The following is a 26466-nucleotide window of genomic DNA, read 5'->3' as shown; positions in this document are numbered from 1 at the left end:
TTGGACGGTAAGAATCCCAATTCTTTGATGATTTTCCTGGTTTTAAAACCGGGATAATAGTGTAAACGTGCCAATCGTCAGGAATCTTTATGCGGCGCATCCAAATTTCATTATATATATTTAGTAGTGCAGCCTTACCAATTCTTGAAAGATTTGATAGCATCGAGTAATGGATATTATCGGCACCTGGTGCTGAATTTGAGTTTTTCTTCAACGCAAAGTTTAGTTCAGTGGCAGAAAATGGTTTGACTAGGAAACGGATTGGTTCTGGATAGTCGTACAGAGCATTTAGTTGTAAATCAGGAATTACTAATTCTGCAGACGGCGGTGTGATATTTTGATGGAACTCTTCTATCCACGAAGCTTCCGACAGAATAACAGGGACTTTGTTCTTTGTTTTTCTATTTTTTATTCGGTTAACTTTTGACCATACATCTTTAATAGGGACTGACCTATTTAGGGATCCGACATAATCTCTCCAGCTATTTCTTTTAGTTTGTTTAGTGATCTTCTTGACATGTGCATCATCTTTTTTATACTTAAGTAGGTTTTCATGGTTTGGATTTTCTTTGAATATACAAAAACTTTCCTGTCTTCTTCTGACTGCTTCTTCACATTCTAAATTCCACCAGTATTTTCCTCTGGAAGTCGGTTTTTTTATTTTAAATTTGGGGATGCAGTAGGATGCAGTTGTATTTATATTGTGCAAAATTTGTTCATAAGAATTTATATCTTTAAATTGAGAGAATACATCTTCCGAATACTGTTCATATAATTTCCAGTCGGCATTCTTTAAATTCCACTTTTGTGAATATGGATTATATGTATGAGTTGGTTGATCCTCTAACTCTACTCTTATAGGTGTATGGTCTGAACCAAATAGGTCTTGAAGTGTTTTCCAAGTGATCAGGTGGTTTAAGTCAGGAGTACAAATGGTCAGGTCTATTGCCGATTTCGAGAAGTTCCTAAAGAAAGTAGGAGAGCCATCATTTTTGAATATTAAATTATTATCGTCTATACAGTCCATCAAGATTTTACCTTTCATATCTGTTTGGTTGTCTAGGCCCCAGGCAATGTGGTGAGCATTAAGGTCACCTCCTATTATAAATGGTCTTTCCATAGATGTTATGAAATTGTTCCATTGTTGTAACAATAACTTGGTTCCTGGGGGAACATACATAGATATAAATGTGACAGTATATGACTTAAACTTTATTTTTATTGCTACTTTATTGACGTTTATTAAATCTACTTTCATGGTGACTTCCTCGTAATATAGGTTTGAATTTATTAAAATTGCTGAGCCACCGCCAACAGTTACTGAAAAGCGGTCGTCTCTGACAATATTGTACCCGTGAAAGTTATAATACTTTTCTGGTTTAAATCTAGTTTCTGATAATAATGCGATATCAACTTTCTGGTCTTCTAATAGGTGGATAAGGTTTTCTCTATTAGAGTTAGCCGATCTACAATTCCATTGACAAATTACCAATCTATTCATTATTATATAAGAGAGAACTTAAAACTGATTGAATTGAATTTACTAGAACTGATTTTTCTGGAATTTCAAAATTTTTGTGATTTATATTAGAGATAATACTTGTAACTATATTTGATATTAATTCTGTTAATTCTTTTGATGGTTCATGTATTTTAGATCCTTGTTCTGGATTAAATGTAGATTGATACGAAGAAGAGGTGATAATACCACCAGGTCTGTTGGACATGGGGTTTAACTTTATTATTTTTTGATGTTCCATTGTTACTTGGTCTGGTGAGGAAGAGATAGGTCGTTTGTATTTTGGTGGTTTTATTATTGTATATCTATTTGAAACTGAAGGTAGAGCGAACTGATTGGAAGATGTTTGAGACGTGGACAATTGAGTAAAGGAATATGAAGAGGATGGTGCATTCATATTTGGAGTTTGATGAGAATTTATTGAGGAATTATTGGCTGCTATAGATGCATAAGTTATCTTAGGAAAGAGTTTAATTGTTTCCTTAAAAGATAAGCTGTTTTCAGACATATAATGTTTTATTTTCTTTTGGCGATCAAATTCTGGGCATATCTCCCATTCATTAGTGAAGTGTTCACCTTCACAGGATAGACATTTTTTGTTAAACGATGATAAAGAACAAGAATCGGAAAGGTGAGATTCATGACACTTAAAACAGCGAGGATTACTTTTACACTGCTTACTCATGTGCCCATACCTATAGCAGTGGTAACAGATAATTACCTTTTGCTGGTATTTTTCAACAGTGTGTAAGACATGATTAATTACTACATACTTTGGTATATTCTGGCATTTAAAAGACACAATAACTGATTTTGTTGGATTAAATATTACTTTGTCATCTGCTACTATTTTTCTTGTTATTCGTTTCACGTACTCAACCGAGAATTTGCAATGGTGATCAAATTCCTTTATTCTATTTTTAAGATATTCTTCCGATATATCTGAATCTATATCCCTTACTACACCTAGTTTAAACAATTGAAATTTTGGAATGTATGCGGTCAGATTTTTTTGAATAAGGAATTTGGAAGTAACTAAAGCATTTGCGCTACTATAATTTTTAAATGAGACCCTAACTCGGTTGCGTCCGATTGAGTCAATTTTTTTTATATAATTGTCAATTTCTGGATGTAACGTAAATAGGATCTCGCCTATTTTAACAGCGTTTAATTTTCCTGTAAAATTTAAACTGGAGTTTTCAATGAAAATGTAAAAAGGTCCTAAATCAATTTTTTCGTATAAATAAACAGGCCTGGTTTTTTCTGGTTGATCTGAGTTTACTAAAGTATTTTGTTTTTCATTAATATTGTTAAGATTAATACTACTACTTATCTTATTTTGAGGCTGGTTGGGTAGAAATCCATTTAAATCTTGTAAATCACAGCTACTATCCATCGAATTCTCAATATCAGGCGGTTCGCCTCCACTAGATGACTCCATAGAGGAGTTTTCAAGTAACGTTTAACTTATGAACACTTTCAAAATGTAAACTAAATAAGGAAAAGTTTAACAAAACTAAACAAACTAAATTAGAACGGTATAAATCAAATAATCCGCCAAAAATTAATATTTTTCGGAGAGATTTCCAAATTTAAATTAACTTTGACATTTATTTTGACGTATATGATGTGGTGTAATTGTGATATAAAACAAAATAAATGCTACTTGCATACATTTATTGCTTATATTTTATTCAACATAATAATATATATTGCAAATAGTGAAATAGTAATAAGATGAAATATCAGGTTCCTACCAACCATTTCCTTAAAAACATATTTTTTCTAAAACTAAACAACTGAATGAGTCTGCCGAATAACGTTGTAAGTGCCACATTGCTTGTTTTTGTGATAATGGTGAGTTTATACATTTTAAGGGTGAGTAATACAGTTTGTAATCTGTATTTACAAACTTTATTACTAACTCTTAAAATGTCATTGTTATAATTTTAAAATTTATTTTTCGATTTAATAAAAACAAGTGATGTGGTGCTTGCAACGTTATTCGGCGGACCCATTCAACTATCTACCTACAAAGTATAAAAATAAAAAATACAAAAAGTTACTGTCGTTTACTACATTTATTGCTTATATTTTATTCAGCACTAGCCATTTTACCTATCGCCATACGATGGGAGATTCAATCAATTGCCATCTACAGTTACTTCACTCATTTTTTTTTCAAAATTTTAGGAGTAACAAGCAGTCAATAGAATTAAAAATTCAATTTTTTGAATAATACATGTCTTGCATGTAAACCAAGTAAATATAAAGTTACAAAAACTTTAAATTATTTTCTCTACAAACATGTTAAAAATGAAATTTTTACCACTCCATAGGAGCGTTAAAAATGCTACTTTAAAGCACTGGGTGCTTTAAAATTTTTAAGGCACTGCAGTTAAAAGTGAAATGTCAAATTTTGAAACGTCAAAATATTTATATTTCATTTATTATTAATAGTACAATTTGAAAAAGTAAACTGTATTATTGCATTACGTTTGTAGAAAAAACAAGTTTATGTAAGGGTATAATATTTTCGCTAAGAATTTTTAGACATTCCCCTCGAGTGTAGACAACCAGTTCTACATTTTACGGGTCATGGGTTTCATGGTTTCAGCAATTAACACAAATATTGTATTTTATAAATTTATAACGTTTGTAGAAAAAATATTGTATGATATACTTACGTGTTAAAAAGTACATTTTTAAGGCACTCATGTGAATTGCAGAATTCGCTTCGTTCATTCTGCAAACCTTCACATGCGTGTTAGAGTGTTAGTCCTGTCGCCAGGGGGGTACAACGGCCTCGTTAATTCAGATGGACTTACCCAAATTTTTTTTATGTATTTTGACCCGTAGAACACGAATTTTTTGGGTAACAGTTGATCCGGATGTCGATAAGATTGTTATAGACCAAGAACTTGAGGAATCAAATAACAGCGATTTTTGGCAAAACAAAACAATATTTTGTATTTTTTGGGTCATTTTAAGCAAAAAATATTTCTACAAGTTTTTTAGTAGGATGCACAGTTTTCGAGATAAACGCGGTTGAACTTTCAAAAAATCGAAAAACTGCAATTTTTAAACCCGAATAACTTTTGATTAAAAAATAAAATAGCAATTCTGCTTAGCGCCTTTGAAAGTTCAAGTCAAATTATGTCGGTTTTGATTATTTGCATTGCTAAAAATTTATTGTGTTATTGCTAAACAAAGCTACAAACAACTAGTGCGTGAGTGATGTTTCTATGATTTCTCATTTAAAATCGAACGAGTAGGTAGAATAGGTACTAGTGCAATCAAGACTATTTCTACGTTAAAACGCATGTAAAAGCACGGGAAACCCTACGTGTTTATAGCTTTGTTAAACAATAAAAAAATAAATTTTTACCAATGCAAATAATCAAAACCGATATAATTTGACTTAAACTTTCAAATGCGGTAAGCAGACTTGCTATTTTATTTTTTAATCAAAAGTTATTCGGGTTCAAAAATTGCAATTTTTCGATTTTTTTAAAGTTCAACCGCGTTTATCTCGAAAACTGTGCATCCTACGAAAAAACTTGTAGAAATATTTTTTACTTAAAATGGCCCAAAAAATACAAAATATTGTTTTGTTTTGCCAAAAATCGCTGTTATTTGATTCCTCAAGTTCTTGGTCTATAACAATCTTATCGACATCCGGATCAACTGTTACCCAAAAAATTCGTGTTCTACGGGTCAAAATACATAAAAAAATCTTGAGTAAGTCCATCTGAATTAACGAGGCCGTTGTACCCCCCCTGGCGACAGGACTATGTTTGTACATGCGTAAAATTGTACTTTTAACGCTTATATCATAAATTACTATCAAATTTTAATAAAATCATTGTATTCGATTTTAATACATAGTATATTATGCAACGAGCATTTAATGATAGTCATTATTAAGTGAGTATTAGGGATATGAAACTCGCCGCTAGGCGGCTCGTTTCATATGTCATATAGAGTACGAGCTTCATAATGATAATTAAATGCAAGTTGTATACACAATTTTTCTATGATCATTCACAGCAAAAAATATATTCAAATTTATTAATTTTGTAACGCAAATAAATTAAGTAGTTTGTCAGTTTGTTTACATATTGAGAACTGTCAAAGTGTATGTATTTTGTGACACCTTCATCGCAAATGCCATATCGTGATTCTATTGGTTAAAAATCTGTATTGTAATGAAAATCTGTATCATAATGAAGTTCATTATGTATGATTTCATGTGTTCAATGATTTCACTACCTTCACTAGGTAGTGGATAGGTAGATTTCACTATCATAATGAAGTTCACTATGGTAGTGAATTCATAATTGATAGGTATATTATAGTATGAGAATAGAAAAAAATATTTTACATAACGTACCTATATATTATGTAGTTTGTTTAAAATATATATAATAAAATTATCCCGTTATAAAAAGTTAGGTACTGGCCTGGAAAACTGCATGGCTTGTCGCATTAGGATTGTATAAGATTAGATAATAATAATATATTGCAAATAGTGAAATAGTAATAATATGAAATATCAGGTTTTTACCAACCATTTTCTTAAAAATATTCTAAATTTTTTTTCTAAAACTAAATAACTACCTACCAAGTATAAAAGTAAAAACCTACAAAAAGTTACCGTCCTGAAATTATTCCTGATTGCAAGTTGATTAATCCACACACTATTTTGATAATATTATCTGAATAACACAACAATTTATTATCAATACATGCATGTGGTGCTAAAAATGAAAATTCTCTCAATCTACGAATAACTCTTTCCACATGAATTCTCAAGCTAGCTATTCGTTTGGTCTCAAATACCTCATCTTTACTAGGTTTTGTACCTACAGAGACACTCGGTGGCCTAATTAGTACACAACCTTTAGACCTAAGTAAATGGTCAATATGTTTAAATCCCCTATCTGCCATAACAGCAACATTTGGAGGTAAAATATTTAAAAAACCACTATGTTCTGCAATGACAGCATCAGATGTACGACCCCCAAATGCTGTCGATATATAATTTATGATACCATCAGGAGTACAACATATTAAATATTTAAGTGTATTACATTTTTTATAATCTGACCATGTTAAAGATTGTTTCACTGCATCTGTTGGTTTCTCTATCTCTATTTCTAAACAATCAATTATACAATAAACATTACAACATCGAGCTCGAAAAGCTATTGGTAAATTTGATTTCACGAATGAAACCTGAGGTTGTATTATACATTTTCTTAAATATTTACTTATAATTGGAACAGATTTCGAAAATATTTTTGAAGCATAACTTTCAGTTATGCCAAAATCATCTGCTAGAGCTATAAAAGAAAGTCCAGTCCTGATTTTTTTTAGTGTTAAAAATATATACATAGAATTTACCGTGCAATATTTCTCTAGCAATTGAAATGTATAGTATGCATGTTCTGGCAATCCCATATACAATCTAGGTCTGTTTTGTAACTTTGTAATCGTACAATTCATTGTCAGATTTTTAAATTCAGTTCTCTTTTCATCATTAAGTTTTTTTACTTCACCGGGCGTTAAAGTATACTCACTACTTCCACTAACACTTTCACTAAAATTTTCATGATCACTACTTTGTATGCTTAGAGTAGTTTCAGAAATATTTGTCACATAACTCGTTGATGGCTTCATCTCTACGTTGACTGGAATAATTTTGATTGGTGATAACCCTACTGTAATTCCACACTGTAGGTTACATTGAACACCTTTAGTCCTAACACTAGGACGGGTTTGTGAAGAGACATCCCTTTTCGAAACTTCAATGTCATTTGTTTCCAGCTGAATTTCCATAGGGTGAATGGTCTTACTACTACATGCAACTATCTCCAAATTCTTCTGAATACAAACTGGATCTTGTGGCACCAAAGAAATAGCTTTATCAACAATTCTTGCAGTTCTCTTAGTACCTGCTGCCCTGGGATGATTTTCATAAGATCTTTTTCTATTTTGCTGGCAATCAAATATATGAGGCACTACGTTTGGTTTCATTTTTTTCTGACCACCCATTAACTTGTATTTAACATAGTTATCCATGTCTTCTTCAAGCTAGAATACATATATAAATAACTAAATAAGCCATATAAAAATATGTGTTATTATGAATAAATATTATAGTAACAATTAAAAGCATAAGGTTATTTGTAATAAAACGGTAATACTATACTTAATAGTAAATATTACTGCATTGTGTAGCAAATAAATAAACATAAAATACCTAAGTATGTATAATGATCTGTAGATGATTAGATATAGAGTCTGATTTTTATACTCACATTAAAATGATCCTCACATACGTGGGCTGTAGTTTTCTGTGAAATATCTTTCTCACTTTTTCTGCATGCCTTTAACCATTTTAAACGACGTTTTTGATCTTTAGGCACACGAATAAATAGCTTTCCGGGCGTTTTATAAGTGGTATTGGAACACAAGTGAACCATACAATATTTGTAATGTTGATTTTGTGTTGCTTCCATTATTATTATTGATACTATTAAAGCACAGATAATAAAAAGCGAAAAGGAATTATCCACAACAAAACCAAAATCTAACCTTCAACACTTACAGTTGAGAGTTTGTGGCAACAGTGTTGCCAGTTCGTTGTTCTCTTGTCCTGGAACGAGCAGTGTGACGTCATATAGCTTGTCCTGTTATTTAAAATGGTTAGTTGACGATCATAACTTTAAATGTACATTGTAAATTAAGTATTGCGATTTGAGGGTTGATATTTGGTATGCGTTGTTTCTATATGTAGACAAATATAATAAATAAATAAAAAAAAATTGTCAAGTTATTGTACAACTAAATTTACAAAGAATAGTTTTAGAGCTTTCTAGTATAATTTAGCTAGCACATTTAAATCAACATGTATTTACAACGGTGAAAACTATGTATTTATTCAAGTTAAACAAACAAAGTTACAAAAACATCACACAGATTTGGCCAGGACCAATATTTTGTTTTTTACTGAAATACCGAACAATATGCAAGCAATTATAGAACAACAAAGGCTCAATCGCCTGATTATGTATTTATTTAAAATTACAAACGACAAATAATAATTTTGGTACCGAACACGCGTTTGAATCTATATTACAATTAACGTTTCGAAAATAACTAAATTTGTTTTTAATTATCAATAATGTATAATAAACAAGCTTTATTCTAAAAATCTTTCATGACATTTCGCAATTACGCATTTGATATTAATTTGATGGATTATTTTACTAGTATAAATTTTCTATTTCTGACCGAATATCAAATTTTACTAGCACGGCCTTATATTTCAAATTTCATTTAAGTGCCAATATGCACAGAGTGCACATATACAGGGTGATTTATTAAGATTTTCCAGTCTCTGAGATTTAGATTGTAGACCTGAAAATATTAAAATTTAACTAAAATCACTTAAATAAAATGCGACTCCTTAGTGAGTTACAGGGTGTTTTATTTAAAAATTATTTTTACCCAGTACATCAAAACTATTTGGCATATCCTTGTGATACTTGGCAGAAAGTGTATGTACTACTAGTGTATGTACCCTACTAAGTTATGATAAACAAACGTTTATAGCTGTTACAATAGGAGTGCGACAAGGGACAGTGAATGGTTGGCCCTTCCCAAATTCCACCCACTAGCGGAATTGCTGTTTTAGCGCAATATTTAGATTGTCCAATACTTCTAATGTAAATATATATTCTTCATTCGTAACGGTAAACTCATTAGTTTTCGAGTTATTTACATGGGGGGTATTATAGAATCTAAGAATTATGCTAAAATAGCAAGTCCGCCAATGGTGTAGAATTTAGGAAGGGTCAACCATTCACGTTCCCCTGTCGTATGTTCCTGGTAACGTATGGTCCTAAAGTTTTGGGAAAAATTTCACCTGGTCTGATTGAGAAGCAAAATGCATTAAACAAAGAAGGCCATGGAACTGAAATGTCATCAGTTATTGACATTTAATAAACAGAGCAGAATATTTTGGTTTGTGCTCTGCAAAATGTCTTATAAAATTGATATTCGTTGAGGTTTTTATAATATGGTTGGGCGAATGTCGAAACGAGATATTGTTAATATTTATCGAGATCAAAACATAAGCAAATCGACAATTTATCGCACAATCAGAGAATGTGAAGAAGGGATACCATGTGTTAACTTGCGTAAAAGTGGCCGACCGCGGATTTTGAACCATATAAGAGAGGCAAGACTGATTGAAGCAGCTAAGAACAAAATTGGGGTCTCACAGCGAAAACTGGCCAGAGGATTTCATGTTGGAAAGACTACAGTATACAGGACCCTATAGAGTAACAATATTATCTACCGGAAAAGAAGGAAAGCTCCAAAATACACAGAGGATCAATTAGAGAGAATTCCGAGATGTTGCCGCGCGTTAAGGCGAGTGCATTTCGTCAACAAGTTGATCGTGATGGACGATGAAAAATATTTTACTTTGTCCAACTCTGAGATGAAGGGTAACGATGGGTTATACACGAACGATTACGAAAATGTACCTGATGAAATAAAATTCAAAAGTAAGAAAAAATTTGAGGACAAAATTTTGGTATGGTGTGCAATTTCTGAGGCTGGCTTTATCTCACAGCCCTACATTAGTGTTGTTCGAGGCGAAGCCTTAAACGCAAATATTTATATTCAAAGATGTCTCTCTAAATTGCTTCAGTTTGTAAACACACATCATGCAAATGATCAAATAGTCTTTTGGCCAGATCTTGCTTCATGTCATTACGCGAGGATCACAAGGGACTGGTACGAAACTAACAACATTACCTTTGTACGGAAAGCAAACAATCCCCCCAACCTACCTCAGGCTCGTCCAATTGAAGAGTTCTGGGCAATATTAAGTCGGAAAGTCTATAATAACGGATGGGAAGCACAAAATCAGGAACAGTTAAGACGCCGCATATATCCAAAAATTAGAGAAATTGACGCCGAGGTTCCAAAGGATGATGCAACGTGTCAGGGGAATTATTAGGCAAATCGAAAATAATGGTCCCTTGTCTGTCATTTGAATTTTGATTTATAATAAGGATAGTTAAGTTAAATTGTTGAATAATTTAATAAAAATAAAAGATTATTTTGGTCAGAGTTGTACGCTTTTGAAATTTTTCCCAAAACTTTAGGACCATACGTTAGTAGCCAGAAACGATTCTTTAACATAATTTTGTAAAGTGTACAGCACTTACCCTTTCTACAAAGTATGTGGCTAAATAGTTTTTAAAATTTTAAAGCAAACACCCTGTAACCCAGTAAAGAGCAACATCTTATTTGGTTGGGGTTGGGCCACATTTTATTGAACGCCAAGTCATTGGGGTTCAATATTTATATTTTGAGGTGTAGAATCTGCAACTCAGAGATTTGAATTCTCAGGTGAAACTACAGGGTGTTTTATTTAAAAGTTTAAAAATTATATGTACCCAATACTTTAAAACTATTTGACATATCCGTATCATACTTGGCAAAAAGTATTTATTCGCGGTGTGCAAGTACTTGGAGGGGATACGAGAAACGATCGTGCGCGAATAGCGGAAAAATGTTGCAACTTTCTTAAATAATTCATATTGTCAATTGAAATTGTCAAATTGACGTATATTTCATACCTACTGTCATTGAAGAAGAAAAATTATATGTTACTCCACAATATTGATATGATATGCAATTATTATATAAAAGTAAATTTATTAATTGTATTTTGCTTGCAGTACTGCATTTTAATAATTAATTTTATATGCTGCATACAATTGTTTACCTTTTAATAACATAACCTCAGTCTTACTTTTTCTTCTTATAATTTTTTGGACTATGGCCTTGACAATTATCCAGGAACCAGGACCAATATGATTGGCCAATATAATTAAAAGTGCGAAAAAAGTTGCCGAGCTATGAAACCAGGTGTCGCTTTTCCGAACTTGCACGGACCAATAGGTAGAATAAACACTACTAAATTAGGATAAACAAACGTTTGTAGCTACTACCAAAAATGTAGCCTTCTTATATTCTATGCCACTGATGGAAATGCTCTTCTTCTTCTTATGCCACTCCTATCGGAGACTGAGCCATAAGTGAGTGATAAGCCAAACCACTCTCTCAAATTCCGCAACCATGACATTATTCTGCGGCCTGGATTCCGTTTTTCTTCTATTTTTTTTTTCTATTTTTTGAAACTCATATTTTAGCATAATTTTTAGATTTTGTAGTACTTTCTATATAAATATAATAAACTCTCTATTCGTAAAGACCAAATTATTAATTTTCGAGATATTTGAAGTTAAAACGAAAGGACCACAATACATTATTCAAAATATCTGCACCGTTTCATTTTTATCTTCAGATATCTCGAGAACTAATCAGTTTGTCGTTACGAATAAAGGGTATATTATTTATAGTGTTGAACAAGACAATAATTCTTGTCATGATAACAAATGCTTGTATTGTCTTGAGAAAAAATCAAGAAATTAAAAAAATTTTGTCTTGACGTTTTCTTGACATATTATGTCTTGCCTTGACTCAAGAAATTTCAAGATCTTGAAATTTATTGACTACATGGTCCGGTGTTTCCCCTGCGACCTTTTTATTACGTTGCGTGCTAACACAGCATTATAAATCTCAGAATGACCTGCAGAATTCAATATTAGAGTCAGCAATTAGTCATAAAAAAGAAGATAACGAATTTGATTTAGATATTACCTACCTATTTAAGAAAGCTAATAATGACTACTTACAATTTTTGAAGTTTGAAATTGAAAAATACTTAAATGAGCCAAGGTCAGAAGATTCTGAAAATATACTTATTCTACCTAAACAACTTATGCTCCGCCGATGATATAGTCATAGTAGCTGAGGATCTAGGTATGGCAAGAGAGATGGTACAAGAACTCGTTGTGGCTACAGAAAATGTAGGTTTAAATATAAACATCTCGAAAACAAAAATAATGACAAATTTGGTACTCAACCAGAACATCAGTATTGTTGGGAAGGAAATAGAACTCGTAGATAGATATAAATACCTGGGACATGAAATTACGATTGGCAGGGATAGCCAAACTCATGAACTGAAGAGAAGAATAGGTCTTGGGTGGGCAGCATTTGGAAAACTGAGAGAAACTTTTAAAAGTGAGTTGCCCACATGCCTAAAGAGAAAGGTATTTGATCAGTGCGTCCTCCCAGTCTTGACGTACGGATCAGAAACACTCACCTTACCAAAAGCCTCGGCTACCAAATTAAGAGTCACGCAGAGAAGAATGGATCGGTCAATGTTAGGAATAACTCTGCGAGACAAAATCAGAAACGAAGAAATCAGGAGAAGAACAAAGGTGACCGACGTCATCGAGAGGATAGCCAAGTTGAAGTGGAGATGGGCAGGACACATAGCCAGAATGACAGATGGGCGATGGACGAAGAGGTTATTGGAATGGAGGCCAAGAGAAGACAAGAGAAGCGTCGGTCGACCGCCTACAAGATGGACTGACGACTTAAGAAAGGTAAATAAAAGGATCAGAGCGGCGCAGGATAGATGGGGTTGGAAACGATGGGAGGAGGCCTATGTTTAGCAGTGGACTTTTGAGGCTGCATGATGATGATGATGACTTATTCTGAGAATAAGTTTTAGAAACATATAAGCTTGTTTGAATTTTTCTGAAACAATGTAATTTTTCGATCTATATTGACTCTCCTATACCGTTTAACTCACGATCAAAAACCCTTACGAATTACCTTACCTGAATTTTCTTTTCCAAATATGAAGTAAGTTACTCTTAAATATACAGAAATCCATTTTAAAGCTAGCATCTAAAGAACTTCCATTGTAAGTCATTCAGTGATAAAATATATCGTTAAAGATTTAATCTTAATTTTTTAAATTTTAATTTGTATTGCCAATTGACTGATTTACTGAATAACATGATTAAAAGTTATAACGAACAGATCTGTGAAAACTCTCTTGGAAACTCTTAAAAATCTTTTACAAATACTCTGTCAAATATTGGCACCCTCTGGAAGCAAGTTTATATGTTTAAGAGGGAATGTAGTGAACTAACAACGTTTTTTCTTCTCAATAGAGTAGACTAAAATATTTTTCTCTCTTCTTTTGTCAAATAAAATGTATGCAGAGAGACACAATAGAAATCGATCTCGACCGTCACCTCAAGGAAAGAATTTAAGAGTGTACGTACGTTCCAGGTCAAAAGTTTTGTTAGCCACTGCTCTCAATCTTCTTTATAATTTTTTTTTTATTTATTTATGCCTCAACCTCAAAGGGTCATTAGTACATTATTTCACGGTTTGTGCAGTAAATTTTAAAGAACCGCTTGGATTGACATGAAATTTGGCATACGCATAGCTAACATGTCAAAGAAAAAGTGATATGGTCCCGATGTGTGCTTTTGCCCTGGGGGTGAGTTTCACCCCATCTCGGGGGTGCAAAAATATGTGTCCAAGATAAATCCCGAAATAGATAAACTGACTAATTTTAAGCAACTTTTGTTTTATAGAGTTTTTTCACCAAATCAATACTTTTAGAGTTATTTGCAAGTGAATATGTCCATTTTTCAACAAAATAACCACGTTTTTAGACTGTTTTTCGCAAATAACTCAAAACGTAAGCATTTTGTCGAAAAAAAAGTTCTTAGCAAAACTATAGCCTATAAAAAAGTGAACAAAACGGGTCTCTATACTTAGCAAAAGATCTCTATACTTATCAAAAGCAATACTTACCATTATTAGGTCTCTATACTTAGCAAAAGCAGAGTTATATAACTAATGAAAAATAGGTTCATATTCGAAAAATCCCAAATAGAATAACTAAATGTGAAATATCCAAATAATGAAGCATTCTTGGGGAAAATATATCACAACTTTTTTAAAGTATTTAAAAAAAGCTTTATTTCTGTTTTTATAAAAAAAAATTTCTAGCATCAAATGTAAGCAAGTTACGCTAAAAATAAAGTTTGGCAAACTTTAAAAACAAACCCTTTTGTTTTGGCAAAAAAAATCAGGAAGATCATCCCCCAATTACCCACTTAAATGAAATTAATTGTTATCGCTTCACAAGTTACTTTATTTATGTTGTGTTTATAATATGATCTGTAAGTTTCATTGATTCAAATTGCTTATTTTTGAAAAAATTTGGTTTTAAAGTAAAATTTTAAAAAATTTTAATTTTGAAAAAAATGCTTTTTTCAAAATAACTTAAAAATTGTTAGAGATACCAAAAATCTTAAACAATAAAAAAGTCGGCTTTACTTCTCTAAATATTTTGTATTTTTTTGTTTTTCTGTAAGACAAAAATTGGTTAAGATTCGGTGTTTCTAAATTTGCATACACTCGTGATAAGTGACTCGTTTAAGCCCTTTTAACTACAGCTCTTTCAAAAATAAGGACTTTGAACCGATGAAACCTACAGATCATATGATCAATACATACGCGAGTAAAAAACTTGTGAAATGGTAACAATTAAGTTCATTTGAAATGCTAATTAGGGGGTGATTTTCCCGATTTCTTACCGAAAAACGGGACCAACTTTATTTTGAGCGTAACTTGTTTACTTTTGATGCTAAATTTTTTTTTTAACAAAAATAAGCATTTTTAAACACTTTAAAAAAGTTAAAATGAAATTTCCCCCAAAAAAGTGCTTCGTTTTTTGGTTATGGCACGTTAACTCTGGCTATGGCACGTTAGCTATAACTCTGCTTTTACTAGGTATAGGGACCTAATATATACACCATGTTTTTCACTTTTTTACGTACTATATTTTTGATGAGAATTTTTTTCGTCTAAATACTTACTTTTTGAGTTATTTGCGAAAAACCGTCTGAAAACGTGGTTATTTTGTAGAAAAATTAACATATTCACTCGCAAATAACTCGAAAAGTATTAACTTAGTGAAAAAACTTATAGAACAAAAGTTACTTAGAATTAGTCATTTTATCCATTTCCGGACATATTTCAAACATATATTTTTCACCCCCAAAAGGGGGTGAACCTCACCCCTAAGGCAAAAGCACACATCGGCACAATATTACTTGTTTTCTTTGACTTGTTAGCTATGTGTATGCGAAATTTCATGTCAATCCAGCGGTTCTTTAAAATTTAGAGGTTTTGCAATATTTTATCTTTAAAGAACGTACTGCATTGGCGCAGTACAATAATTAAAAGGTTTACAATTTATTTAGTACATTTATAGAATACAAGTATGATGTCAAATTGTTCATATCAGTTCCGTCACTTAATATTGCTTGTACGGTGTCTTGTAGTTTATATTGAAGTCTCTCCATGCAATAATAGAGAGGGCACTCCAGTAAAATGTGGTGAACACTGAGCACTATTTCACATACGCAGCACTGTGGTTTTACTTCACTCTCCAGCAGATGTTTATGGGTGATGGCGGTGTGGCCTATTCTCAGAAGAGAGATAATGGTTTGATGTAACCGCATATTAGGGGTTGATTTCCAAGGTAGTATCGAGTGTTTCACTTCTCGCAGTTTGGATTTTGATTGACTCCACTTCGTCTGCCAAGCATTGATTACTAAGTTCTTGATTACAGGTTTTACATCTAGATGTGGAATACTTTTGATTTCTAGAGCTTCCGTGCTTAATACTGCTAGTTTTGCCAAGGAATCTACTTCTTCATTACCAGCAATTCCGATATGTAATGGAATTCATACAAATTTGACATTGATATTCATAGTTTGCAATTGGTGTAATGCTGATTAAATAAGTAGTAGACTTGGATGACGAAGATATAAGTCATTTAAGGCAGTTACAGAACTTAGGGAATCCGTGATAATGACAGGATTTTTCATATTATTTTCTAACACAAAATTTATTGCGTTGAGGATAGCGGTTAACTCGGAAGTGTAAATGGAAGTTAGTTTCGGGAGTTTAATTAATATTTTAGTTTTATTGAACATAAATGCTGCTCCCACTCCCTTTATGGTTTTAGAGGCATCGATATATATATAAGATTATGATTACTGTAGGTCTTCAGTTCTTGGAGGGCATATTTATATAATAGTTTGGGATGGTTATCTGTTTTTTATGTATGGAGAATTTGGTATTTATAGTTGGGATAGAAATAGTCCTGGGAGGAACCTTGTTGACAGTTGCTAAACAATACATATCTGGAAATTCGAACTCAAGTTAATTGAGATATATATTGACCCTTTCATAAAAAGGAAGGTCAAGCCTAGAATATCTTGTAAAATAATTTGTTGTAACATCTCTAGACGAGTGTAATACCCTCGTAGGTTCCACTGGAAAATCGAGAAAGCCATTATTTATCTTTTTCAAATTCATTTTCGAATTCGGTGTTTGTGTCTGGTTGTATGAATTTAAGTATTTTGTTTCGAAGTGTGGTGCATCTAGCTTTTGATTTCTTATTTGGTAAATTTTTTGTGTAGTTGACTTAAAAGATTCAAATGGCTTTCGAGATCGTTTGTATAAGTTTTTATTAAGCTTATTGGGTCAGGGGTACCATGAACATTTTCCAACATATCTACGAATGTTTCATAAGATATTGAATGTGTTAATGAAGTATCGTCATACTTTAGTCTAGCTGAATTTTTTATATCTTCCATTACTTGAATTGATCTTTTAATTTTGGAGCTGGAAAGGAGCTGTTTTCTGGAGTATCATTTGGGGGAGGGCTTATAATTTCAGAAATAGTTCGTTTGTTTGAAGGAGGATCGTGTGATATTTGTTGGGTGTCAGTACTTTGTGTAGCATGAGTAGTGGGTAAAATATGAATATTAGGTTTAGTCGATAGTGTAGGAGTAAACTAAGATATAGTTTGCGTTCGGGAAATGCATTCATTGTTTATTTTATCCTTTGAGGTAGTTGGAGCGGTTGAAGCAGTTGGAATGTTTTCATTGTTTATTTGATCTGTTGAGGTAGTTGGAGCGGTCGAAGCAGTTGGAAGGTTTTCATTGTTTATTTGATCTGTTGAGGTAGTTGGAGCGGTTGAAGCAGTTAGAATGTTTTCATTGTTTATTTGATCAGTTAAGGTAGTTGGAGCGGTTGAAGCAGTTGGAATGTATTCATTGTTTATTGGATCAGTTGAAGTAGTTGGAGCAGCATTTTGTATTTGAGATGTTTGGATTTCCGAAACAGTTGTAAAATTTTCATCCGAATGTCCCGCATGTCTGCAAATAGTATATAAATCTTTCTCCATTACAAGAAATATACGGTATGATATCATTTCGTAATTAACAAGTATTGACTCAGGTATTGATGAGGCTGGGGGAGAAATAAAAGTATGCCTTCTGAAACTGTAAATCCACAGGATTTGGAGTTACCAAATTTAATCCCAAATTGAAAAGTTCATTTTCAATAATTGAATGAGGTATTGAAGGACAAACATTTAATATCAATAATCCTTTATTTGGTGATATTAATCTACGACCCTGAATTTTTTGGTGGTTTACAGTAATTATTCTCCTATTAATTTGTAGAAAATTGTTAACTAAAATTCCGCTCGCTAGGTAAATAAAAATTCGACCATTTGACATTTTAGAGGAGAAAAGAATATTTTTGGGATGCATTAAATCACCAACTGCAAATAAACATTCTTCCAACATTGTATTTTCCAACGCAGGAAAAACTACTGCTTGTGATTTTAACGGGAATTTGGGTAAATTTTGATTTGTGACAGTGGCAAAAGATTGTTTCATAGTTGTATTTGGTATATTATGCTCCAGTTCTTGATCAGGAGCCCCAAGAGGCGGAAAATTATCAATTTTTCAATTATTATTATTGTCATCGATAAATTTTCAAAGTACGGTCCTGTCCCTTTGATACCAGAACTGATAGCAGGTAAGTATAAAAAGTTGTTGCCTTATATCCAAAATTGATTACTGTCTACGTGGATTTAGCGTAAATGTTAATTATTTGGATTAAATAATAATTTGTACTCACAGTTTTTGTACTTACCCTAGGGACAATAGATTTAACCTAGGACTTACCCTAGATTCACTCTATACGTAAAACTAGAATTACTTTGTTGCTTTTTAACACTTAAAACTAGTTTTATTGTGGAGCTTGTTTTAAGCATACGACTCTTTCAATTTCTAATTAGGAAGTCTTTATAAATTATTGATAAAATATATGATATTTATAAATTCACGAGCGCCAGCAGTGACAAGTTTGTAAACGTTTACCGGAAATTTGACATAAATGTCAAAGTGATTAATGTAAAATTAAAATTAAAATCATTAATTATAAAAAATATTAGTTGGTCAAAGCTGTGGTATATATTTTTACCTTAAATATACTTACGTTTTAAATACTGAATTTACGTTTTTTAATGTTTCGTAATATGTAATTTTAAATTAATCTTAGCGCCATCTACACGATAATTTTGAAAGTATCCGAAGTAAGAAATTAATATTTCATCAATAGAACGTCAAAATGATTAGCAAAATCTTAAAAAAATCTATTACAATTTAATTACTTTTTAGCATTGTAAATATTAAGCGATAACAAATAAATAATAAATTTAAAAATTACCGGTAAAAGTTGAATTAGTAATCCGCTAGGGGCGACACCAGCGAAGCTCAGAGCGTATATGTAATAAAAACAATAATCCATTGAAAATTTAGATTTAGTAGATTTAGCAGTAGGCCTAATCCACGAACAATGATAATATTGAGCATAATTATATAAGTACTTAAAAGTTGTGTTCTAGCTATTGTTTTTTTTTTATTTTCTGTGGGGGTCCAAGATTTAGTTCAATATCGGATATGAATGAATGTGAAATAATGGGAGTTATAATTGGCGTCATTGTGAGTAACTCATCTTTGAATTCACTTCTCTCGATTGATTTTGATACTTCCATGATGTTAATGCAGGTTTCACCAGTACAGTTGAGGAAGACTTTAGAGCATTTGGGGCCTGCTTTTGTTCAACCAAACATACTTCCACAGTTTCCCTTGCATCTAGAGAAATTACATTTCAGAAGTTCGGGGGATGCTGATATTTTGGAAGTTTGGATTGGTATCCAAATTTTTCCATGCTTTCTCCAACACCAATTCTTAGCATCACCTTGTTTACCGAGTCACGACTGAACCTGGTGGAAACGGGCTGCATCTTGCGTTAGAGGAAGCGACGATAAATTAAATGTATTTTGATCACTATCTTGACGAATCATTTGTATCTCATGCTGTCCAAAGAATTATCTTTATTTCCACCAAATAAAGAAAATAGGAAACAAACTGTCGAAACCCAAAAGACTCCATCTTTAAACAAATAAATGTTCAAAAATAATAAAATCTTTTGATTTCTTGGTTCGGAAGCAGATTCTCTCTTATACCTATTCCCCATCCTTCTAAAAATTGCAAGGAAAAGGGTGATGAATGTAGAGACATGGGGAGTCTACATAGTTGCACTCCACAACATATCAATTCACCGAGGTAAAGATCAAAAAATCTGCTTCCTAGTACTCGATACGTGAGTAAAACCGTGGGTAGATAAAAGGCATTATATTTAATTTCGATTCAGAGATCATTACCATCTTTCTATGGACTATTTCGAACTCTTTTGTTCTCGTCAGGAAAGCATATGCAATGATGCTCTGAAAGCTGAGAGCATCATTGTATATGCTTTCCTGACGAGAACAAAACAGTTCGAAATGGTCCATAGAAAGATGGTAATGATCTCTGAATCGAAATTAAATATAATGCCTTTTATCTAAAATAGGAAACGTTTGCCAACGGTAGTGAAGAAATATGTCTCGAATTTCTAATTGAAAGAAAATGGACTGTTTCGCTAGCTAACTGATGATGTTTCTGTAAGGTTTTGATGAATTTAGGTTTGCCGATTCTGTAAGCATGTAGATAAAGCAAGTAAATTATCTGAAATGATGTCGCCATATAGGGTGTCAATTTGAAAATTTGTAATCCCCTATAATTTGGTCCCTATAGAAAATCTACAAATATACAAAAACACGTCAAATTTATTGGTGAGGGGGACATTTTATAGACCATTTTTCAACCAAATTACACTAACCCTCTAGCGGGGGCGGACACAACCTCCAAAATCTTAAATGGAAGAGGGGTTCAGCGATACCTCATTTTAAAGATCGTTTGATTACCTTTTTAGAAATACCACATACATTATATTTCTCTTCAGTAATTTTGGAAAAATCAAGTGAAACCGTACAGATATTAAATATCGAGTTCAGAACTCCAAAAAATTTTTTGGAGTATTGAACTCCAAATTGAATTTTTTTTGGGGTGTTGAAGTATATAGAATGTTTTTTGAAGTATTTTTGGAAAAATCGTGTAAAACCGTAAAGATATTAAGTATCGAGTTCAGAGCTCCAAATTTTTTTAGAGTATTGAGTCCAAGATTTTTCCAAAAGTACAGAAAAGAAATATAAGGCATGTGATATTTTTGAAAAGGTAAATTAATGACCTTCAAAATGAGATATCCCTCAATCCCCCTTTCCATTAAGGATTTTGGGGGTTGTGTCTGCCCCCGCTATAGGGTTGATGTAATTTAGTTGAAAACTGGTGTACAAAATGTTCCCCTCAAAAATACAGTTGACGTGTTTTTGCATATTTTTATATTTTCTATAGTGACCAAATTATAGGAGGTGGCAACTTTTTAAATTGACACACTGTATAAAACTTGAAGGACAGTATAATTTATTCGACTTACATCCATTTAAAGGTTTAAAAAGCATTAGATTTATTTCTTCCTTCCTAATATCGTAAACATGACAGCAATGTCAATGTTCTTTGCTACGGTAGCCACAAAATCGTAGGTTTGGGATGCAGCAAGTGCAGAATATTCAAGAACTCGGTCAACTTTGGAGTGCTACAAAATCCAGACAAATTTAGGAAATAAACACACTTGTAGTGGTAATTATTTATTGGAAACCCCTCTCTACGATTGCTCTAATGTTATTGTATTGTAAAATGACCAGAAAAAAAGTTATAGCGCCCAAAAAAGTTTGTTTAAAAATTTTCAATTATTTAGGCTTGACAACATTTTATTTTCCGTTTTAAAATAAAAACTAATGGAAATATATTTGTACAAACAATTATTGGCTACTAATAGGTAGATGGTAGATAGCATTCTCCATATGGTTACTAGTTTGTTAGATACAGAAAGAAAACCGTTTTCGTCCCTTTTTCCAGGATGGCGATTCGGGGTCAAGGGTGGCGACTCCACAAAGTTGAATTTAAGTTTGTACTAGCTCCACTTAAATATCAAAAAAATAAAATGGCGTCGCCTGAAAAAATGCAACCCTAAATGTAACTTGTCAGTGGACTATTATTTGAAGCAACATTATGTTCATGTATATTGGCTCAACATTAATCTTAACAAATGCACTTCAATCCGTGATGAGCACAAACTGTGTTTATTGCTTTATGTAAGTCTCTTTTAACTATCAGAGCTACTCCAATTTGCACGACTACTGTAATGACAATAGGGTTATTTATATCTATTAGCATATCAAGAAAGGAACGTCCCTTAAAGGATAATTGTTTTCTCTAAAAACTCATTACACGAATCGTTCGTACGGAAACAAGCAACATATAATTAATGAATTTAATTAGGATACAGGCCCAATTGCGCAATTTTCCGTAATTGTCATATCTTCTCTTTCCGCGTTCGTACCTTACCGTTGCGATCATTAGTTTTAAGAAATTGGAAACGTGTAGGATTGTCAGTAGTAATGGAGAATTATGAGGCGCTATAATACCCTGCTTTGGAAAAGAGTAGGACAGTTTAGCATTTGTAATCGTGGATTATAATATTCAACTGAACGTATAAAATTCATACTACTTAAATAACTAGATATAAGTTTTTTTCATTTCTCCCTCACATTTGAAGTTTGTTTCCATCTTCTTCTTTCGCGTGCTTTATTTCTTGCTATATTCCATTCTTTTTTCTATTTAGTGTCCATTCGTTTATATACTGTACGTTACATTTTCTTTTAATGTCTTCACTCCTCTTTTGCTCTCAGCGTATTTCCTGTAATTCTTCTCAGTACTCTAATCTCTGCCGTTTCCAGTAATCTTTTTATTGTGACTGTATCGGCTCTTATTTTGAATGCATATGTACAAGTGTACACACATCGGAAAAGTCTATAACATAATAAAATTTATAAAAATAAATTCACGTCGCTCCCCGACTTCGTTAGTGCCATAACCCCGATATCGCAAACTGTTCAGGAGAGTAAAAACAAGGTTTTATGTGAACTTTTCATTTTTTTTTCTCTGAAACCACAGTATCTAAGTTAAACAAATTTTGCACTTATGTTGACTATATATGTATCTATTTAATGCTAGTATTTATTTTTAGTTATTGACATTAATGTACTCAGAAATTCACCCTTAAAATATGATAAGGCGCTATTGTTGGGGCGTTCATATTTAAAATTCGAGGCTTAGGACCTATGAACCTGTACTAATTCATTGAGATAGAGTTCGTTTTCTGGAACTATAAACGAAATAAAACTGCAAAATTGTAAAATATTGGTCAATATATTGTATTGTATTTAATAAACTAAATTTGTCATTTTGTAAATATACAAATGAGGATATTATTCTAAAAAACTAAACACTCTAATTGTTTAAATTGATAAGATCATTCAGGACTATAAAATGCTTCTTAACGTGGGATCATAAGCTTCTGAAATTACTCACTGACTAAGCAAGTCTTTAATATCACGCTTTTTCTTTTCGTCAATATCATTTTTTTTCTTGTAGGCTTGCGTCATTAATAATTTGACTATTTGACAGGTTTTTGATTCTTTGTCGCTGTTTGAAGAAAACTTTCTTCATTTCATCTATGTCTTCGTACAAAGTAGCTATTAAGTAGTAGTCCGGCCTTTCGTACCTTGCAATCTTGATGTCAGTAAGCTGATGCTTCTGGTCAGCTTCATCAACATCAAAGTTGGCACCCATTTGTTTTTGGAGTGCCGTGAAATCATAAAAATCTGCATGAGACTTTTCTTTCACATCAAATGGTTTTCCGGTCTTCTTTGCTTCTCTAATTAGAGTCATATATTGCTGAGGTATATAAATCGGTCCACATTTTAGGTGTCTCTTTACCTGTTTCTCTATGACATAATGATCTGAGTCTCCTTCGTTTTGCGTATGGCCGCAAATAAGAAATTTATGGTTAATTCCCTTATTTTTTAGTGTACTTTATGCAAAATTAAACAGTTATAACAAATCTATTTTTATTTTGTCCGCAGCAGTTGTCACTCTAAAAAGTGACCTCGAGGCAATCATTGTCATGTTTTGTGCTCGAATCTTTCAAATAATCATAGACGCATGAAGCAATTTCATTAGCCCCCCTGTTTCCCTCACCATGATGCCAAAAATAGCACTTTGTATCCCCAGAAATTATGTTAGTGATAGTAAAATTATAGGAATTGATTTTCGATTTGTAGTAAAAGATTGATGCTTCGCCAATTGGGCAGGGCATCACAGCTTGTAAATCAAAGCAGCACACAATGAAATATGCTACAAATTCACTTTAAATCTCTTAAATACGACTTTTAAACGACTAATAATAAGTAATAGCGTCTTATGCCAGCATAGATCAATTATAGTTATCCTACAATAACGCCCTAGCACATAATGTAACAGAATTGCAAATGATCTACCATCGGAAATCTATTTCTAATCAAGTTCGCATTACAGCCATAACACAGGTTAGGGCAGTCAGCAACGTTGACTGTATCACAAAAACCCACTTCCAATTTGCACTACTGCCATATCACAGGTTACGGCACTAGAGAAGTTTTACTTGAGTAATTTTTCTTGGTTAACAAATGCATAATCACAATCATGTTAGCGTATCTCAAACTTTCTTGTGACGGGCTTGCTGTCGCTGGGAGCGCCAAAACCGTAAAACGTCATAACGACATAGGCGCAATATCTTGATTTTAAGATATCTAAATTATATGAAATTATTGCACAATGAAGACAACACCTAAATCAACATATTAGGACAAAAAAACAATTTTCCATTTTTTTAGGGTTGTGGCACTAACGAAGTCGGGGAGCGACGTGATCATTTAATTTCAATTGAATTTACACAGTGGCTCATCCTGTAGATTTTTGTGGGTAAAACATAACGGCAAAAGTGATAACGAATATTTAACAAAGTTTTTTACAGGTTAGGAACAAACTGTAGGTTATACACTGCAGGAAATTTTCTGCTAGTTTCGATTTTGTTCATGCTATAACGTTCTTCTGCATTGAATATTCTGCACAATATGGCTGTAGGTCTTCTTCAAAGTGGCATGCGGCAAACTAGTGTAGTTGAGCGTATGGGAGTCTCCCAAAGTGTATACAGCACCTGAATTGGTTAGCGACTTGTAGAGGGCACACCAGGTAACCATAGACTGAGATACTGTATAAAATCATCTCAATTTTTTTTGACATCCATTTTATTGCAATCTATTTTATAAAAAATAATAAACAATACATATAAGTTTTAAGAATGTGACACAGTCAGTATTCACCCAGTGGTGAATACCTAAAAGAGTACAATAATGATTGGATTAGTACAGTTATTAATAAATTAATTCAATTAATTTGAATAGTAATACAATAGTAATTAATAAGTGGGAATGATTAGTTAGTGTTGAGGTCAAGAGTGTCTGTTCTTTTTAGTCTTCTGTTCTGTAGGGGTGTCAGGAGATTGTTGACCAATATGTATGGGTGAACCTGTAGTCTATTGTGGTACTTGGAGTACAGAGAAACAATTTCTTCTTTGACGGTTTGGACTTGGAGATCCCTATGTATATTATCGTTGTAAATGTACCAAGGAGCTTGGCACAGTTGCCTTAGAACTTTTGATTGAAAGCGCTGTATCTTGAGTAAATTTGTTTCACTGGCAGTTCCCCAGATTTGGATGCCATACGTCCAGATGGGTTTCATTACACTTTTGTAGATCAGAAGTTTATTGTCTAGACATAGGCGTGATTTTTTATTCATGAACCAGTACATATTTCTATAAACGAGTCCCAGTTGCAGTCGTTTGTTCCAAATATGCTTTTGCCATATTAGGCGGCTGTCTAGGTAAATCCTTAAGTATTTGACGTCACTTCTTATTGGAAGTGGTGTGTTGTTAAAGGTTACAGCTGGATTGATCCCCTTCCTTAGTGTAAACGTAATGTGTGTTGACTTGGAGCTATTAACTTTGACTCTCCACAGTTTAAACCATATTTCAAGTCTATTTAAGTGATTTTGTAGTATCTGTGAAGCTAGGGTCGGATATTCGTGGCAAGCCATTGGGACAGTATCATCAGCATATGCTGCAATTGTTGTACGATCTGAAGTTGGTATATCTGCTGTGAACAGGAGGTAAAGTGTGGGTCCAAGGACACTTCCTTGGGGTACGCCAGAGTAAATGGGATGTAGAGTAGTGAGGGCCTCCCCTAGTTTTTTCTGATACGATCTGCTGGTGAGGTATGATTGTAGGAGCATGCAGTTTGGATGAGGCAATTGTCTTTTAAGTTTTGATATTAGACCTTTACGCCATACCTTGTCGAAGGCTTGGGAGACATCCAGGAAGGCTGCTGTACAATATTTCTTGTTCTCGAGTGCATCTCTTGCGGTTCTGACTACCCTATGGACCTGTTCGATTGTGCCATGTTGTTGTCGAAATCCGAATTGGTAATGAGGTATTAGGTTTTTTTCTGTAATGACAGTGTCTATTCTTTTCAGGAGAAGCCGCTCAAATATTTTGGAGGGTAAAGGCAGAAGGCTAATAGGACAATAGGATGAAGGTTGGGTTGTGTCTTTGTTGGGTTTATGAATTAGAATGATTTGTGCTACCTTCCATTGGGAGGGGAAGTAGCACAATTTTAGAACAGCATTGTATATGTACATTAGTAGCTTTATTGCTTCTTCACGTAGTTCTTT

The 26466-nt window shown here is 32.9% G+C and overlaps 1 protein-coding gene across 1 annotated transcript; it reads left to right on the top strand.

Moving 5' to 3' along the window:
• Positions 1-9992: 9992 nt before the first annotated feature.
• On the top strand, positions 9993-10556 carry LOC126891096 (uncharacterized). Its single transcript, XM_050660276.1, has one exon. The coding sequence runs from the start codon at positions 9993-9995 to the stop codon at positions 10554-10556; it is 564 nt and encodes a 187-aa protein (XP_050516233.1).
• The last annotated feature ends 15910 nt before the right edge of the window (positions 10557-26466 follow it).

The sequence above is a fragment of the Diabrotica virgifera genome, chromosome 1, assembly GCF_917563875.1.
Source record: "Diabrotica virgifera virgifera chromosome 1, PGI_DIABVI_V3a".
Taxonomy (NCBI): domain Eukaryota; kingdom Metazoa; phylum Arthropoda; class Insecta; order Coleoptera; family Chrysomelidae; genus Diabrotica; species Diabrotica virgifera.
Note: the sequence above shows the minus strand (reverse complement) of the source record. Positions and strands in the feature narration are given on the sequence as shown.